At 45.5% G+C, this 16,905-nt stretch overlaps 1 protein-coding gene across 1 annotated transcript; it reads left to right on the top strand.

The window, feature by feature from the left end:
* Positions 1-808: 808 nt before the first annotated feature.
* LOC118386206 (uncharacterized) lies at positions 809-14,270 on the top strand. The gene is made up of 7 exons (XM_035773746.2): positions 809-2,495; positions 3,272-3,345; positions 3,570-3,804; positions 4,800-6,922; positions 8,985-9,194; positions 10,687-10,802; positions 11,176-14,270. The coding sequence occupies exons 1-6, from the start codon at positions 2,156-2,158 to the stop codon at positions 10,786-10,788; spliced, it is 3,084 nt and encodes a 1,027-aa protein (XP_035629639.1). The 5' UTR covers positions 809-2,155; the 3' UTR covers positions 10,789-10,802; positions 11,176-14,270.
* Positions 14,271-16,905: the final 2,635 nt, after the last annotated feature.

Here is a 16,905-nt window from a genome sequence, read left to right as displayed (position 1 = left end):
CCACTGGAACTGATCACTAGTCTTTCCAACCACAGGTGAACATACACAAGAGTAATTTAGGGCAGAATCTGTCATTAGAGTAGTGGTGTATATTTTGCCTCAATCACTTTTTTTGCTTGCTGCATGTCATGCATTGGAAGAAGAAGAGGATCATGATAATAATGATGATGATTAGGTTAAGGACAACAGAGTCTGTTATATAGTCAGGTGCATAGCACTTGGTGTGTGTATTTGCTTATGTATGGTCCACTCTGGTCTTACGTCACACAGTCAGTATGGAAAATGCCTTATCATGGCTATGTACAACTGGAAGCATATTAATGTGACGGTAAAGCCCATAATCCGTATAATAAAGGTTCTAAATTCGGTGATACAAAATTAAATTAAATACTGCTACTCCTGCCTTCCAGTTTTGGGGCACATACATTATCTAAACTACTGCATATAATGCATTCACATTAATAAACTTTGTGGGTGAAGTGCATTTATAAAACATGTTATTTATAGCCCATAGCAGATGAATACCTGAACATTTTGGTATCTGATCACATTTATTGGTCTGAATGCATGAGGAGAATTATCTAAGCATATGTGAATCCCCTAGAGAGGTATTGGGTGATATATGAGAAGTAGCGGAATTGATACTTGTAAAAATCACACCAAGCGAGGCAAAACTGCCGTCAACAACCTATCTTGATGCATGAAAAAACACCATCTGACTGGCAGTTCCAATGGCCAATCGCATTGTCTATGGTTGGGGCTCTTTAAAGGGTCTACTAATAGGCATTGAGGGAGAGATGCTGCGAGTGTTAGAACGAGTTAGGTTGTCATGTAGTAACCAACAGAAGGTTACGAGTTAAAAAATATATATGATTATTTGATCGTCTGACTGGTTTTGCGTAAAGAGAAGATATATGGAATGAGTCGGATACCACAGATGCGAGTCTTGTGTTGTTTTTGGAGACATTATTTAGACATTTTTTATATTCGTGGTGATCGACGAGATACCTCGCTTCACGCGGTCGTTCAACTCGCGATGCTGGACAGATCGCTGCATCATCATGTTGCTTCCGAGTTAGCGAAAGAAATCACAAGTTACACCAGGGGGGCAGTGAGTCGTCGTCATTTAGCTACAGAGGCCACCCGACAATTGCAAGCAGAAAAAGAGGGATGCATTGGCTACATCTGTTGATTTGTCTTGTTGGCACTTCAGTGATACATTGTCGCGCCCGGTGATGTGAATTAGGAAGATCAGTAAGTGTTTACATTGTAGCCTATCAGTTGTGTTTATGCCTGGGATTGGCGCGATGTTCCTCCTAATTTGTTGGGTGGGTGCGATCGTCATTAGCCAATATTTTGATTATGGGCACAGTGGCTGAATTTGGGATAAATAAAAACTAAAAATTATTATTTTTCAAACACAATTTTCCAGTGAAACAAGCTAATCTATCCAGACCTAGCCTACATCGTAATCATCTGGAATATATGAGGTTCATGTGTACTGTTATTGACTCCATCATCATCAAATGACCTCTTGGACTTGTCAAGGGAGTGCACATGTTTAGTGTCTGTTGGATTACACAATTTGTGTAGGATAGGCTATCGACTCAGACACCGGACTCTGCTCGGATTATGATCATGACCCTGGAATGTATGTATAATCGCCAAAGAGATGTTGACTCCATTGAACTATGCTGGTGACATTTCTCCTAAACTAACAAATAGTTGACATAGTCTTGTGTTGCTGACTCTTATTGGATAGGCTACGTATTGATTTTAGTGGGTAATTGTGCCACTGTCTCAGTACTTGGTCTGTTTTAACCACACAATGGAATACAACATAAATAGCCTATCTAAATAGGTTGCAAATGGGTTCATTTCAAAGTTCCGTTGCATCCTATGTGTTCCTGACGTGTGAGTAATCATTGGTCACAATCCACGCCTGTAACTGCATCCATGTGGAGTTCATGTAGGTCTACTTGAAAACTTTGGGTCGAGGAAACTTCCAGCCGTGACACACAGACGCTCCCTCTGCTGTAGTCCTGCTGCAAAAAAGTGACAGCTTTTGATTTTTGCTGTCATACAGCAGAGAGGAAGAGGTATTGACTCAATAAGGGAAAAGTAGGCTACAGCAGATTAAAAACATCTGTCTAAAATGGCCGGCGACTGCAACTATAAGATGCATTATGTGAATGATGACACATTTTCTCCATCCAAACCTCTACTGGACCAAGCGCGGGTGCCCGCGGGGGAGCCCGACGCCCCCAGTGTTCTGCAGGGGCGTGGGTCCGTTTATTGCTCGCCAAACTTTGACATGATTGATGGTCTGCTGTACCGTAAGAAGTTGGAGAGAGGTTTCATCCACTACCGGGAGGTGCTAGACGAGGACCGACGACTCGGGGCGATCGCCACTTTCCACCGGCGGCGGCCAGGCATGTGCCACCACTCCCTGGAGGATACGTACAGATCAGTGGCCGAGAACTACTGGTGGGAGGGTGAGTCTGGTCGGATGGGATGGTTGGTTATTATCGATCTCCCATCCAGTTAAGCCTGTTACTCGATTGAGCTCTCTGTGGGTTAGGACTGATGGTGGTGCCGAGATTTACTGTCACTTTCTTTCATCTTTCTCCTTTTCTCTCACTCTCTCATCCAGACAACCTTTCTATCCCACTCACTCAATGACTTTCTCTTTCTAGCTGTTCCTCTCTGTCTGCCTGTCTAACCACCTTCTCTCTCCATGTCCTGTTGGTTTCAGTGAGTCTATCCTGCTGTCTCTGCAGTACTTCTCCTACTCCTCTACCCTTTTTACACAGGACAATGATTAACACCACTTAGGATGTTCCTGAAAGTGGCTTTTCAGCCAAAATAATTACACCTCATCTCATCACATTGTAGACTGTTATTGTAATGTTCTCGCGAGGCTTAGTATAGGCCAGTGTTTCCAAACTTCTCTATCCTCCTATCCTCTGGTGAGATGATGTATTCATCTATTCTGTAAAGAGGGAAGTCCCTCTTTACAACCAGAGAGACCTAAAAGAGAAGGTGAACTGCAGGCGTTCGACAGAGGTGTTATTATATTGCAACATAAGTCCGATTGATGCTGTATAATGTCGAACTACATTGAATAAATACTGATCTTGTTTTGCGGTTAAAAAAAACAATGACCCTTTTGGTGGTCAAAAACATTGCCTGTGTAAAATGGTTTGTTTCATTAATATAAAATCCGTTATGATGATCATTGCAATAATGTACATGATTGACCCTTCCTCAGGGATGTACTTCCAGATCCGAGACTTTGTCCGGGGATGTCCAGCGTGCCTGGAGCAGAGGAACAAGAGACCCAAGGTAAGAGATGGCACCATAGAGCATCCTGATGTGAAGGCACTGATACTGAATGATGTTTTCACCATGTCGTTCTCTCCCCCATCTCTCCGCCACTCACGTTTGCTCTCATTCACACTTCCTTCTCTCACATTCTCTTTCCTTCAATCCCTTTCTCACCCTCGTTCTCACGTTATTGGTGACTCTGTTCTACTGTCGGTCGTGTTAATTCGCTTTCTCTCCTACAGAAGCGTGTGGGTGAGAGGCGTCTCTCTCAGACGATGATGTCACACAGCCGTGACATGCTGAGTAAACTGAGGAGCCAGCGGGAGGCGGGGCTGTTCTGTGACATCACTCTGAGGACTGGCGGGTGCTCTTACTCCGCCCACAAGGCGGTGCTGGCAGCGGTGAGCGAGTACTTTCAGGAATTATTCACTGAGATGGACTCCGCCCCTAGCTCCAGGTCTGACATCGACCTCACAGGTACAAGATTGACACACACTTCTGAATGGGGTTATTTCTTTATCCATCTGTCTCTGTTTTCCTCCATCTACTCTGCTCTCTCCTTTTGTGGATGCCCATGTTTTGGCGTGGACATGACCGCTGCTGCTCTGAAAAGGAACTTAACAGCACTTTCTACCTCACTATCTTTTCCACTTTTTCACTTCCTCATGTTTGGTCCCCCCTCTGGTCTTCTCAACATATGTCATTTACAGAAGTTAAATCAGTAAAGCTGGTCTGAATGTTCGTTTAACTTCACCCAGTCAGCATAAGTCACTTTGTTTCCTATTCTACAGGCATAGTGGGAATGACGACAAAACGTATCATCATCAGCAAAGCTTCTTGTTTCTTCTCCTCTTCTCCCATGTGCAGAATGCTATTTACCTTGTGGCCTATTAGCACAACACAATAATGCTCATTCCTCATGCTTGCTGTTAAACCTATGGGCTCACTCTGACAATTAATACCTTCCTCTCTCTCAACCAATGGGTGTAAATCTTGGGATGTATTTATGTCAACTTACCGATGTTCTCTCACTTGCTGTTTTTCAGCAACAGTTTGACAACCATCCACCTCCCCATCATTATTACCTTATGGCCTTGGCATTGGAACTCCTTTCCCCCTGCAGGGGGAGGGGGTTTCGATGCCAGCAGTCCCACATAGGGCGACCTGCCATCATATGATCTTGCTCCAAGGATTTTCCCTCGCAGACAAGGCCATTCCCCAAACTATTTAATAAAATGTCATATTGCATTCATATGTTGTCCATTCAGTTAAGCCTGTTACTCGATTGAACTGTCTGTGGGTTAGGACTGATGGTGGTGCCAAGATTTACTGTCACTTTCTTTCATCTTTCTCCTTTCCCCTCACTCTCTCATCCAGACAACCTTTCTATCCCACTCACTCAATGACTTTCTCTTTCTAGCTGTTCCTCTCTGTCTGCCTGTCTAACCACCTTCTCTCTCCCTGTCCTGTAGGTTTCAGTGAGTCTATCCTGATGTCTCTGCTGGACTTCTCCTACTCCTCTATTCTGTGTGTGTCTGAGGAGGACCTTCCAGAGGTCAGCACTATGGCCCGTCACCTGGGCATGTGGCCTGCCGTGGAGGCCTGTTCTGCCCTCCAGACGGAGCAGGGATACCACGCCGCCCAATACCCCACCATGGAGCATCCTGCCCTGGGCTTCTCATCGCAGATCCCTGGATCTCCCCTGGAGCTCCACCACCACCAGAGGAACAGGAGGAAGAATAGGGGGTTGGCTGGAGAGGGCAGGGTGGCTGGGGGTAGAAGGGTAAGTGGTGTGGATGATGGCTTCAGACAAATTCTGGATCAGTCCAATGAGTCGAGGGAGGAGAGCCCGACCAGGCGGTCACCCCGTCGCCCCCCCGGACCCAGCCCCCTCCCCCTAGGGCAGAACGGTCTCCCCCTCAGCCCCACCCGCAGGATGAAGCTCATGGACTTCAAATCTCCGTCTTGTAAAATATCTTCTTCTCCTCCAAAAAACGTATCCTCCAACCCCCGCTCCCGAAACACCCAATCTTCCTCCTCCTCGCCCCACACGCGTCTTCTCCGCTCTACTCCCGGGGCCGCCCAGGAAGTTCAGAGACTGCTTCCCAGGACAGAGAGCCCTCCTCGGGGCCGAAAACCTCTCCCTGTCCCCCATCCTGCCTCCAACTCCAGCTCCTCCACACAGAGGGCTGGCTCTGAGGCCCCCATAGTGAGGGTGAAGCAGGAGGAAGAGGGGGACGAGGATGAGAAAGATCATTTCCGAGCGCTGGAGAAGTACCGCCTGATGAGCGTGCTCGGGTTACAGAGGACGTCCCTCCTCCCCAGACCAGAGGATCTGATTGGCTGGAGGCAGAAAAAACGCCTCCGGAAGTTGAAGGTCAATAACTATTCGTTGACCAAGAGGAGGAAACCTCGCCTCCAGGCATCAGGGGGGCTTACGTTCGGGGGGCCACCCCTGTCACTCCCCCTATGTACCCCTGCCAAAGCCCACTTCCTGAGCAGGATCATAAAGACTGAGCCTGAGTATCCAATCAGCATGGAGAGACTGAAGAAACCCAGGCAGCCCCGGCGGTTTCCGCCCAGTGACAGGAGCATGCGCAGTAAAGTAGTGTTACCAGATCTGCTGCAGCCCGTGTCCAGGCTGGTCTACGGAGGGAGGGATCTCAGGCGCTCTGTAAGGGGTGTTGAGGCCAGCCACCCCCCTCCACCCCTCCCACCCTGTTCTGGGAAGACAAGAGTTCCAAATCCCAAGAGGAACGTCTCTACTGTCAGGATCAAACCCGAACCTGCAGACTATGCCATCTCAGCACCATCCATCCCCTCAGATGGCCAACGCCCAAACCCACACCTCTCCCCTCCCAGGGCCCACATCAGGCACAAGGTCACCACAGAAACTGTCAGAGCGCTCCGCTACAACAGCGGGCGTCCGATGGCCAAAGATAAGCTGAAGCGGAGTGGCATGAAAGAGGCTGGGAGAGCCCAGCGTAAGCCCAGAGAGGAGAGTATGAGGACCGGGAGCAGCCAAGGAGTGAGAAGGATCATGGAGAGAGGGACTGGAGGTATGAGCAGCAGGGAGACGAGCAGCATCCTCAGCCCTGATCCTGTTCCTCCTCCCATCCACAGCCATCCTCTGTACAGGGTCATCAAGGAGGAACCAGCAGACCCTCTACCTGTGGCGGGGTCCTTCCCCGAGTCACCCTCCCTGTCCTCCTCCCCAGAGCTGGGCAAAAGGCAGATCAAGCCCCCTGTCAAGCTCCTAGACCCAGGCTTCCTCTTCAGCTTCTGCCGGCCGGCAGGAGGGCCCATGTTGGGGGTGAAGAGGGAGGAGGAGAGTGTGGATATCTGCCTAACACGGTCGGTCTCAAGGGTAGAGAGATTTGGTTCCGGGGGGGGCCCAGCCAGGGTCCTGAGGGCCAGAGGAGGCCCCCCCACTCTCCACAGGGTGAAGAAGGAGAGGGAAGAAAGGAGTGTAAGCCAAAGTCCAATCCAGAGGCAGGGGCCACCAAGGGCTGTCAACTCTCACCAACACAAACCCCCCCACCTGGATAGAGCCACAGGGTCAAAGGGTACTTGCGTTGCACGGGACATACCAAAGGTAAACACTGTGGGGGGGGTAGTGTAGTTTTTCTTGCGCGTTCTCCTATGATTTGGGCGAGTCTTAATATTTTAAAAAGTGGGCTGCTGCTCATGTACTACTGACATGAAAACACAAGATGGATGAAAGAAATGGCATAGGTGTACTGAAGGACTTTCACGTACAGATTAAGGAAAGGAAGCCATGATGAAACTATTGAGATGCCTTGCTTTCCTCCGCAGTGGAGAGTAGAGTAGAGTAGAGGGGAGGTCTGGGGTGGGTGAAGTTAACTGTTATCTCTCCATAACACCATTCATCAGACTGAGGATTCCAGTAGGGGTTAAACAGGCTGACCCAATGTCAACCCTGTCTGAGGGGTAGGGTGTTCTACTCATCAGCCATACTTTTTCTTTGGGAACTAACTAGCAAAATGTTGACACTTTAATACTCTCTTAGATTACATTAGAAAAGTCTGATCTGAGATAAGATTACATTCTTCTTTTGGAGATTGTAAATTGAGTTTGATTGCTCTCTGCTGACATGCGTAGATCATTAAGCTAAAATATGTAATGACCATGTAACTGGTGTCATGACCTGGTGTCTTGACCATGTAACTGGTGTCATGACCTGGTGTCTTGACCATGTAACTGGTGTCATGACCTGGTGCCATGACCATGTAACTGGTGTCATGACCTGGTGTCTTGACCATGTAACTGGTGTCATGACCTGGTGTCTTGACCATGTAACTGGTGTCATGACCTGGTGCCATGACCATGTAACTGGTGTCATGACCTGGTGCCATGACCATGTAACTGGTGTCATGACCTGGTGTCTTGACCATGTAACTGGTGTCATGACCTGGTGCCATGACCATGTAACTGGTGTCATGACCTGGTGTCTTGACCATGTAACTGGTGTCATGACCTGGTGCCATGACCATGTAACTGGTGTCATGACCTGGTGCCATGACCATGTAACTGGTGTCATGACCTGGTGCCATGACCATGTAACTGGTGTCATGACCTGGTGTCTTGACCATGTAACTGGGGTCATGACCTGGTGCCATGACCATGTAACTGGTGTCATGACCATGTACTGGGGTACTGGGGTCATGACCATGTAACTGGTGTCATGACCTGGTGTCTTGACCATGTAACTGGTGCCATGACCATGTAACTGGTGTCATGACCTGGTGCCATGACCATGTAACTGGTGCCATGACCATGTAACTGGTGTCATGACCTGGTGCCATGACCATGTAACTGGTGTCATGACCTGGTGCCATGACCATGTAACTGGTGTCATGACCTGGTGTCATGACCTGGTGCCATGACCATGTAACTGGTGCCATGACCATGACCTGGTGCCATGACCATGTAACTGGTGTCATGACCTGGTGCCATGACCATGTAACTGGTGTCATGACCTGGGGTCATGACCATGTAACTGGTGTCATGACCTGGTGTCTTGACCATGGAACTGGTGTCTTGACCATGGAACTGGTGTCTTGACCATGGAACTGGTGTCTTGACCATGGAACTGGTGTCTTGACCATGGAACTGGTGTCTTGACCATGGAACTGGAGTCTTGACCATGGAACTGGTGTCATGACCATGGAACTGGTGTCATGACCTGGTGTCTTGACCATGGAACTGGTGTCTTGACCTGGTGTCTTGACCATGGAACTGGTGTCTTGACCATGGAACTGGTGTCATGACCATGGAACTGGTGTCTTGACCATGGAACTGGTGTCTTGACCATGGAACTGGTGTCTTGACCATGGAACTGGTGTCTTGACCATGGAACTGGTGTCTTGACCATGGAACTGGTGTCATGACCATGGAACTGGTGTCATGACCATGGAACTGGGGTCATGACCATGGAACTGGGGTCATGCCCATGGAACTGGGGTCATGACCATGGAACTGGGGTCATTATCCATGGAACTGGGGTCATGACCATGGAACTGGGTACTTGTCCAGAAAAAAAGACAGCATTGGAGCATCTTAAGAAATACGTGTTCCTTAATGTCATCTAACAAAATGGAATCAATTTGATTCTGTTTCTCCCTCTTTGTCTGCAGAAGCCAGCTAAGCCCCTGCCTAGCCGAGGCCCTGCCCTGTTGGACTCGATCCGCCGGGCGAGGCTAAAGCAGCTGCGGGGTCCTCGCAGTCAGGCCCCCAAGGACAAGTCATCCCACGTCTGCCTGCAGTGCCGGGCATCCTGTAAGGACTGTAACGCCCTCATCATGCACCGCATCAGGCACATCGAGGGCAAGCACTGGCCCTGCCCTGTACGTACTGAAACTTTTACAGCCTTTGAACACTGTTACAGTCTCCCTCTCTGTGTGTTGTAGCTGTGTGTATGTATGTTTGTTCAGTGTTTTACTGATGTGTGTGTGTGTGTGTGTGTGTGTGTGTGTGTGTGTGTGTATATATACAGTTGAAGTCGTAAGTTTACATACACCTTAGCCAAATACATTTAAACTCAGTTTTTCACAATTCCTGACATTTAATCCTCGTAAAAAATTCCCTGTCTTAGGTCAGTTAGGATCACCACTTTATTCTAAGAATATGAAATGTCAGAATAATAGTAGAGGTGATTTATTTCATCACATTCCCAGTTGGTCAGAAGTTTACATACACTCAATTAGTATTTGGTAGCATTGCCCATAAATTGTTGAACTTGGGTCAAATGTTTCAGTTAGCCTTCCACAAGCTTCCCACAATAAGTTTGGTGGATTTTGGCCCATTCCTCCTGACAGAGCTGGTGTACCTGAGTCAGGTTTGTAGGCCTCCTAGGATTAAGGTCAGGGCTTTTTGATGGTCACTCCAATACCTTGACTTTGTTGTCCATTTTGCCCCAACTTTGGAAGTATGCTTGGGGTCATTGTCCAGTTGGAAGACCTATTTGCAACCAAGCTTTAACTTCCTGACTGATGTTTTGAGATGTTGGTTTCGATATATCCACATAATTTTTCTTCCTCATGATGCCATCTGTTTTGTGAAGTGCACCAGTCCCTTCTGCAGCAAAGCACCCCCACAACATGATGCTGCCACCCCCGTGCTTCACGGTTGGATGGTGTTCTTCGGCTTGCAAGCTTCCCCCTTTTTCCTCCACACATAATAATGGTCATTATGGCCAAATTAATTATATTTTTGTTTTATCAGACTAAAGGACATTTCTCCAAAAAGTACGCGTCTCCTTCCTGAGTGGTATGAGGGCTGCGTGGTCCCATGGTGTTTATACCTGCGTACTATTGTTTGTACAGATGAACGTGGTAGCTTCAGGCATTTGGAAATTGCTCCCAAGGATGAACCAGACTTGTGGAGGTCTACAATTTTTTTCTGCAGTCTTGGCTGATTTCTTTTGATTTTCCCATGATGTCAAGCAAAGAGGCACTGAGTTTGAAGGTAGGCCTTGAAATACATCCACAGGTACACCTCCAATTGACTCAAATTATGTCAGTTAGCCTATCAGAATCTTCTAAAGCCATGACATAATTTTCTGGAATTGTCCAAGCTGTTTAAAGGCACAGTCAACTTGGTGTATGTAAACTTCTGACCCACTGGAATTGTGATACAGTGAAATAATCTGTCTGTAAACAATTGTTGGAAAAATTACTTGTCATGCACAAAGTAGATGTCCTAATTGACTTGCCAAAACTATAGTTTGCTAAAAAGATATTTGGAGTGGTTGAAAAAAGAGTTTTAATGACTATGTAAAATTCTGACTTCAACTGTGTGTGTGTGTGTATATATATATATTGTGGCTCTGTGTTGTAGCTGTGCAATAAGACATTCTTCAGGATGAGGAATGTGAAGAACCACATTCGGACCCACGACCAGAGGCTGTATAAGTGTCGCAGCTGTTTGGCTGCATCCTGAGACTGGGGAAGGAGGTGAGTGTCCCCTGTCCCTCTGTCCCACTTAAGGGCAAGACGCAATAACCAATGTCGGATGTGTGCAGTAGATCACCTGCTGGTGTCGACTAGCTGTGGCTCTTCAACATGTAAAATAGTGAAATGAACAGAAATATACTGCTGATGTTCTGTAGTTGGAGGCGACAGGACAGCCACCTGCTGCTTTAAAACTGTTTGACAGCACGGCCTGTTTTGTCCTTTAAGCAAGTGTATATGTCAGCACTGTTCCTGCCAGTGAAGATGGCTGTATTTGGTAAATCGTTCTACAGTTTGCCTTTATCACAGATTTCCTGTCCGTCGTGCGTTGTCAGACTAGCTCTTCAGTCCCCTAAATGTCCTCTTTGTGTTTTAGGGTTGAAGCTGTCTACATTGACTGACGGGATGAGGAGAGGCACATTGTTAAACTGCAAGCTTGTAAATACAAAGCATCAGTCCACATCCAAACACAAGTCTACCAGGAGAAATGTAGTTACTATTATGATGATGATTATGATTATTGTGGCAATTCTTGATTGGTAATGTTATTTAAAAAACAGAACTTAATTTCTTGTTTGCATTTTAGGTAGCTACAGGGGTTTAAACTTGAAAATTCACTCAGGGGGTGGGGAACTGTGAGGTCACTGTATTTAAATGGTCGACGACGTCACAGTATGTAAATTAGAATGGAAATTATGGAGAATTATTATGATAATGATTACTACTATTGCTATCAATATTTTTGTATGTATAGACTGAATCTGAGTGCACCTATACCATAGCTTTGTTGTAAACCTAAAATAAGTTGATGTAAAACGGAGGGGTAGCCGGAGAGCAGTCCCAGGTGGAAATACTTGAAGGTTCACAGGGGTCGATTTGGAGATGGAATTGGAGAGTGTTTCTTAAAGTCGGTAGACGAGGGGGGTTGTTGGTTTCTACTCTCTTTGGTGTTCAGAGATGGTATGAGTTGGCTAGTATCGCCTCATGTATCGGTTCTCTAGTCTAACCTTTGGTCCAGGGTTAGGGTTTGGGAAAGGGGGTTAGGAGGGGGGAATAGGCCCAATCACAAAATGACCCCTAAACACCATGCCCTATGCACTTGTGGAGATCGTAGTACATTTGATTGATTGAAGCAATATGGAGAAACTTCCCCATAGTAGATCAAATGGAAAGGTAGATGTATTATCATATTGCTTACACATGTCATATCCTCTCAGTCTAGGGGTCCATTTGGGATTGGGCCCATGAGTTAGCGAGTTTGGGGTAAGGGGGTTCTATGACATCCCTGCATGTTTGACTGCAGGTCTGTTTCCTCCCCTTGTCTTTTCCAATGTTACTATATGTCTATGAAAGGGAAAACTGTCATGTCTAAATGTGAATTTGTAAAATTACTTTCTCAATACTGAAGTTTGTTTCTGGATTATATACAGTTATTTTGGCTCGGTAGTCCAGAACGTTTTATTTGAAAGGATGCAATGACTATGGGGTTAAAGTGCATACGGCCGGCTTTCATTTGAGGGTATTTTCATCCATATCAGGTGAACAGTTTATAAATTACAGCACTTTTTGTACATAGTCTCCCCCATTTTAGGGCACCAAAAATATTGGGACAAATTCACTTGTGTATTGAAAAGTTTAGTATTTGGTCCCGTATTCCTAGCATGCAATGTTTACACCAAGTTTGTGACTCTACAAACTTAACATTTGTGCGTCTAACGTTCACTAATTATTATTCACGAGTCATTCAGGACTATTCGTAATCATGGTAGAAACACATTTTAATTTACAAAAGAAGTGACTCCAAAATGATACAATACATTATTTACCATTAATTTCTATTGGGAACAACATAATCTGAAACAAAGGAAACAGCAAATGCATCCAACAAGTCTGTAGAGCAGGGCTGCCCAACCCAAGATGTTCAGCCCAACCCAAGATGTTCAGCCCAACCCAAGATGTTCAGCCCAACCCAAGATGTTCAGCCCAACCCAAGATGTTCAGCCCAACCCAAGATGTTCAGCCCAACCCAAGATGTTCAGCCCAACCCAAGATGTTCAGCCCAACCCAAGATGTTCAGCCCAGCCCAACCCAAGATGTTCAGCCCAACCCAAGATGTTCAGCCCAACCCAAGATGTTCAGCCCAACCCAAGATGTTCAGCCCAACCCAACCCAAGATGTTCAGCCCAACCCAACCCAAGATGTTCAGCCCAGCCCAACCCAAGATGTTCAGCCCAACCCAAGATGTTCAGCCCAGCCCAACCCAAGATGTTCAGCCCAGCCCAACCCAAGATGTTCAGCCCAGCCCAACCCAAGATGTTCAGCCCAGCCCAAGATGTTCAGCCCAGCCCAACCCAAGATGTTCAGCCCAGCCCAAGATGTTCAGCCCAACCCAAGATGTTCAGCCCAACCCAAGATGTTCAGCCCAACCCAAGATGTTCAGCCCAGCCCAACCCAAGATGTTCAGCCCAGCCCAACCCAAGATGTTCAGCCCAGCCCAACCCAAGATGTTCAGCCCAACCCAAGATGTTCAGCCCAACCCAAGATGTTCAGCCCAACCCAAGATGTTCAGCCCAACCCAAGATGTTCAGCCCAACCCAAGATGTTCAGCCCAACCCAACCCAAGATGTTCAGCCCAGCCCAACCCAAGATGTTCAGCCCAGCCCAACCCAAGATGTTCAGCCCAGCCCAACCCAAGATGTTCAGCCCAACCCAAGATGTTCAGCCCAACCCAAGATGTTCAGCCCAACCCAAGATGTTCAGCCCAACCCAAGATGTTCAGCCCAACCCAAGATGTTCAGCCCAGCCCAAGATGTTCAGCCCAGCCCAACCCAAGATGTTCAGCCCAGCCCAACCCAAGATGTTCAGCCCAACCCTAATTTAGCATATCTGATTCAGCTGGTTAAGGTGTTGTTGAACAGCTAATTAGTAGAATTGAGTGTGTTAAATTAGGGTTGGACTGAAAACCCACAGGATCTCCAGGAAGAGGGTTGGGCAGCCTTGCTGTGGAGTCATAAGCTTGGTGTAATCATTACGTGCTAGGAATATGGGACCAATTACTAAACTTTTGGTGCCCTAAAATGGGAGGACTATTTACAAAAGTTCTGTAATTTCTAAACAGGTCATCTGATATGGATGGATATACCCTCAAATTAAAGCTTCCAGTCTGCACTTTAACCTGTCATTGTTTCAAATCCAAACTTCTGGAGTATAGATCCAAAATAAGAAAAATACTGCAATATCCCAATAATGGAGGGCACTGTATATGTTTCTCCTTTTTTAATTAAACTAGGATGTTTGGCCTTTAAATATATTTTTTTCTTCTCATATTTAAGAACCTCTCTCGTACTGAATGCAACGTGTGCACATACTATGGAGACATTGAAGATGTTCCGAATTTGATTGGAAGTCGGATGATTCACTCTCCTTTTGGTTCTGTAAAAAGAATGATATGGAATAAATGTTTGCCTTTTACATTTTTGCCTTTCCTGTTTGAAATTCGAATAGTTGTTCACATTTGTTGTCTACTGTACAGTTTCAGCAGAATACAGACAGAGCAGCTATATACACTGTGTGTACAAAACATTAAGGACACCGTCTCTTTCCATTACATAAATTGACCAGGTGAATCCAGGTGAAAACTGATCCCTTATTGATGTCACTAGATTGAGAGGAGACGGGTTAAAGAAGGATGTTTAAGCCTTGAGACATGGATTGTGTATATGTGCCCTTGGGTGTGAATGGGGAAAAACAAAATGTTTAAGTGCCTTTGAACTGCACAGCTGCTGGGTTTTTCAACACAACAGTTTCTCGTGTGTCAACATTGGCCAGCAGCCTTGTGAGGGGGAGGTGGTGGGGGTTTGTAACTAAATATTAGGAAGGTGTTCTTAATGTTTTGTACACAGTGTATAACACTTCTCATTCTTGAGAAATGCATGTTTGATTAATGCATCAGCTTGGACATGTATTGAAAACCTTAGGGATTCACCCAGTTACATAAAATGATAAGTATTCTACATATTTCAGGCACATCTTCATGGTCCTACTAACCACAGTCTGCTCATCCAGAGGTTTAGGAGGAACGATAGAAGGCAGGAGTCGACTAGCGATGGTCACTAATCCATTTACTGTGCCCAAACAGCACATAAAAAGCATCTGCTTCTCATTCAAACATAATGATGTGATGTCACCGGTGTATTCAGAATCAGATATGTAACCATGACTGGTGTAATCCCAAGGACATTACCATGCAGTACCTGATACTACCACAAGATGGCAACCAATACTAGGTAGTGAGAATTGGCTGTGGGTGCTTCTGCAAAATAATGAAAGCTTCTTCCATCTTTACTCTTTGAAATGGCCCCCTGTAGATCTGAACTTTGGTGTATGTGTCAATAATATGGTCATACCTAATAAACAACAGACTTGCACCAACCCAGTTCTTTCAGATCTGAAAAGGCCCCTTGTAAATGGTCCATCAGGAAGTGTTTAAGGCAAGGGGGTTATTTCAGACTGGGTATCAGACAGTATTAGTAATATAGTCAGCCTTCACTCAGTGGATGTGTAGTGTATAGGTGTTATGTAAATATTGCATGTTTATGAAAAAAATTCACCATGTTGCAACCGTACCAGAGAAGGGACAGCATAGCGTGCAAAACTGTTTATAAAACTATTCGTTCATTTACTCCTGATAACAGCACGACATTATACCATATCATACTTCACCATTGTCTATCACTTCTGGGTAAAAATTAAGTACCTTACTGTGATTGTTTTCAATTAAAGTGGTAGAATTTTGATAGGACTGTCTGGGAGTGGTCTGAGTGGATAGGAGAAAACGAGCTGTTATTGGCAGAGATTTGGAACTCTCTTTCACCAGGCAGGCCAAAACTCCATCCCACCAAAACAGGCTAACATTTCAGGCAGTCTTTTCAAGAAGCTCTTACACTAAAAGGGCTTTATCATCGTTTTCACAATTTCAGAGTATTATTCCAACCTCATAGTATAGAAATGTATATAACACACAGGGAAATCCTGTTTTTGACTGCACTGGGCCTTTAAATCTAGTATAAAAATGGTGTTTGAGACAAGAACTCAACTCTTCATTGCATAGACAGCATCTTGTTACTGATGGTAAGAGACTGATTGTGGTTTCTTTCTAGTTTGGTGATTAATATCTGATATGTGTGAGGAATACTGGGTCTGGAGGGCTGTTCAAATTACATAACTATTATCTCTCTCTCCATCTGAACAGAACCTACAGAATCTACTGGGATTTATTCTCTAACAGTTAGGTCCTCTACTCATCTACACTCTGAATTACTCACGGAGGTGATTATGGCAGTATTTCTGTTACTTGTTCTTTGTCTGATTTCTACTATCTGATTTCTACTGTACATATCTTTACAGTATGGTAAAAAAAAAGTGTTTTTACTCTTTCTCTTAGGGGACTATCACCATGGCGATGTTGACCATCCTTCTGTCCTCAGTGCTGCATTTGCTCTGGGCGAGGCATGTAGTAGAGACTCCACCTCACACGTACTCCTCATACATTCATTCATTTTAGTTGTTGTACACTGTGAGACTTCAGTAAAACACCTTAGAATGCACAGTAAAATACCTTGAATGTGTTTTACAGAATGAATGCTGTAGATTGCACTGCATTATGGGTAAAATGCAGAAATGACTGTTATTAACTTTACTTGGAAGCCTCCAATAAAAATTACTCAAACATGCTATGTTTCTTTACAGTAATAGTTTATGATTACTGTAGATTAAAATGTTCTGTTTCAAACGGCAATCTCATGCTGTCGGGTGAGATGCAGACTATTTCAGTTTTTTAATAAATATATATTTTTTAATCACCCAAATAGTAATTGTTGTAATGATTAGGCTTCGTTGTACCCCAGCCTCAGGGTGCCATAGTAAATTAACTGAATGCAGATTTGTGACGGTTTACATTTGCAATTGCTTGTTTGCACAGAGAAAACTGCTTGTTTCTAGGCCAAACAGTTCAAAAGTCTAAGCGGTCTAAGGCACTGCATCTCAGTGCAAGAGGCGTCACTACAGTCCCAGGTTCGAATCCAGGCTGTATCACATCCGGCTGTGA

This window comes from Oncorhynchus keta, chromosome 7 (genome assembly GCF_023373465.1).
Source record: "Oncorhynchus keta strain PuntledgeMale-10-30-2019 chromosome 7, Oket_V2, whole genome shotgun sequence".
Lineage (NCBI taxonomy): Eukaryota > Metazoa > Chordata > Actinopteri > Salmoniformes > Salmonidae > Oncorhynchus > Oncorhynchus keta.
Note: the sequence above shows the minus strand (reverse complement) of the source record. Positions and strands in the feature narration are given on the sequence as shown.

Coding starts and splice junctions, on each gene's coding strand:
- LOC118386206 (XM_035773746.2), top strand. CDS start 2,156: ATGGCCGGCGACTGCAACTATAAGATGCATTATGTGAATGATGACACA. Junction 3,805..4,799: donor GTCTGACATCGACCTCACAG/GTACAAGATTGA, acceptor CCTGTCCTGTAG/GTTTCAGTGAGTCTATCCTG. Junction 9,195..10,686: donor GCAAGCACTGGCCCTGCCCT/GTACGTACTGAA, acceptor TCTGTGTTGTAG/CTGTGCAATAAGACATTCTT.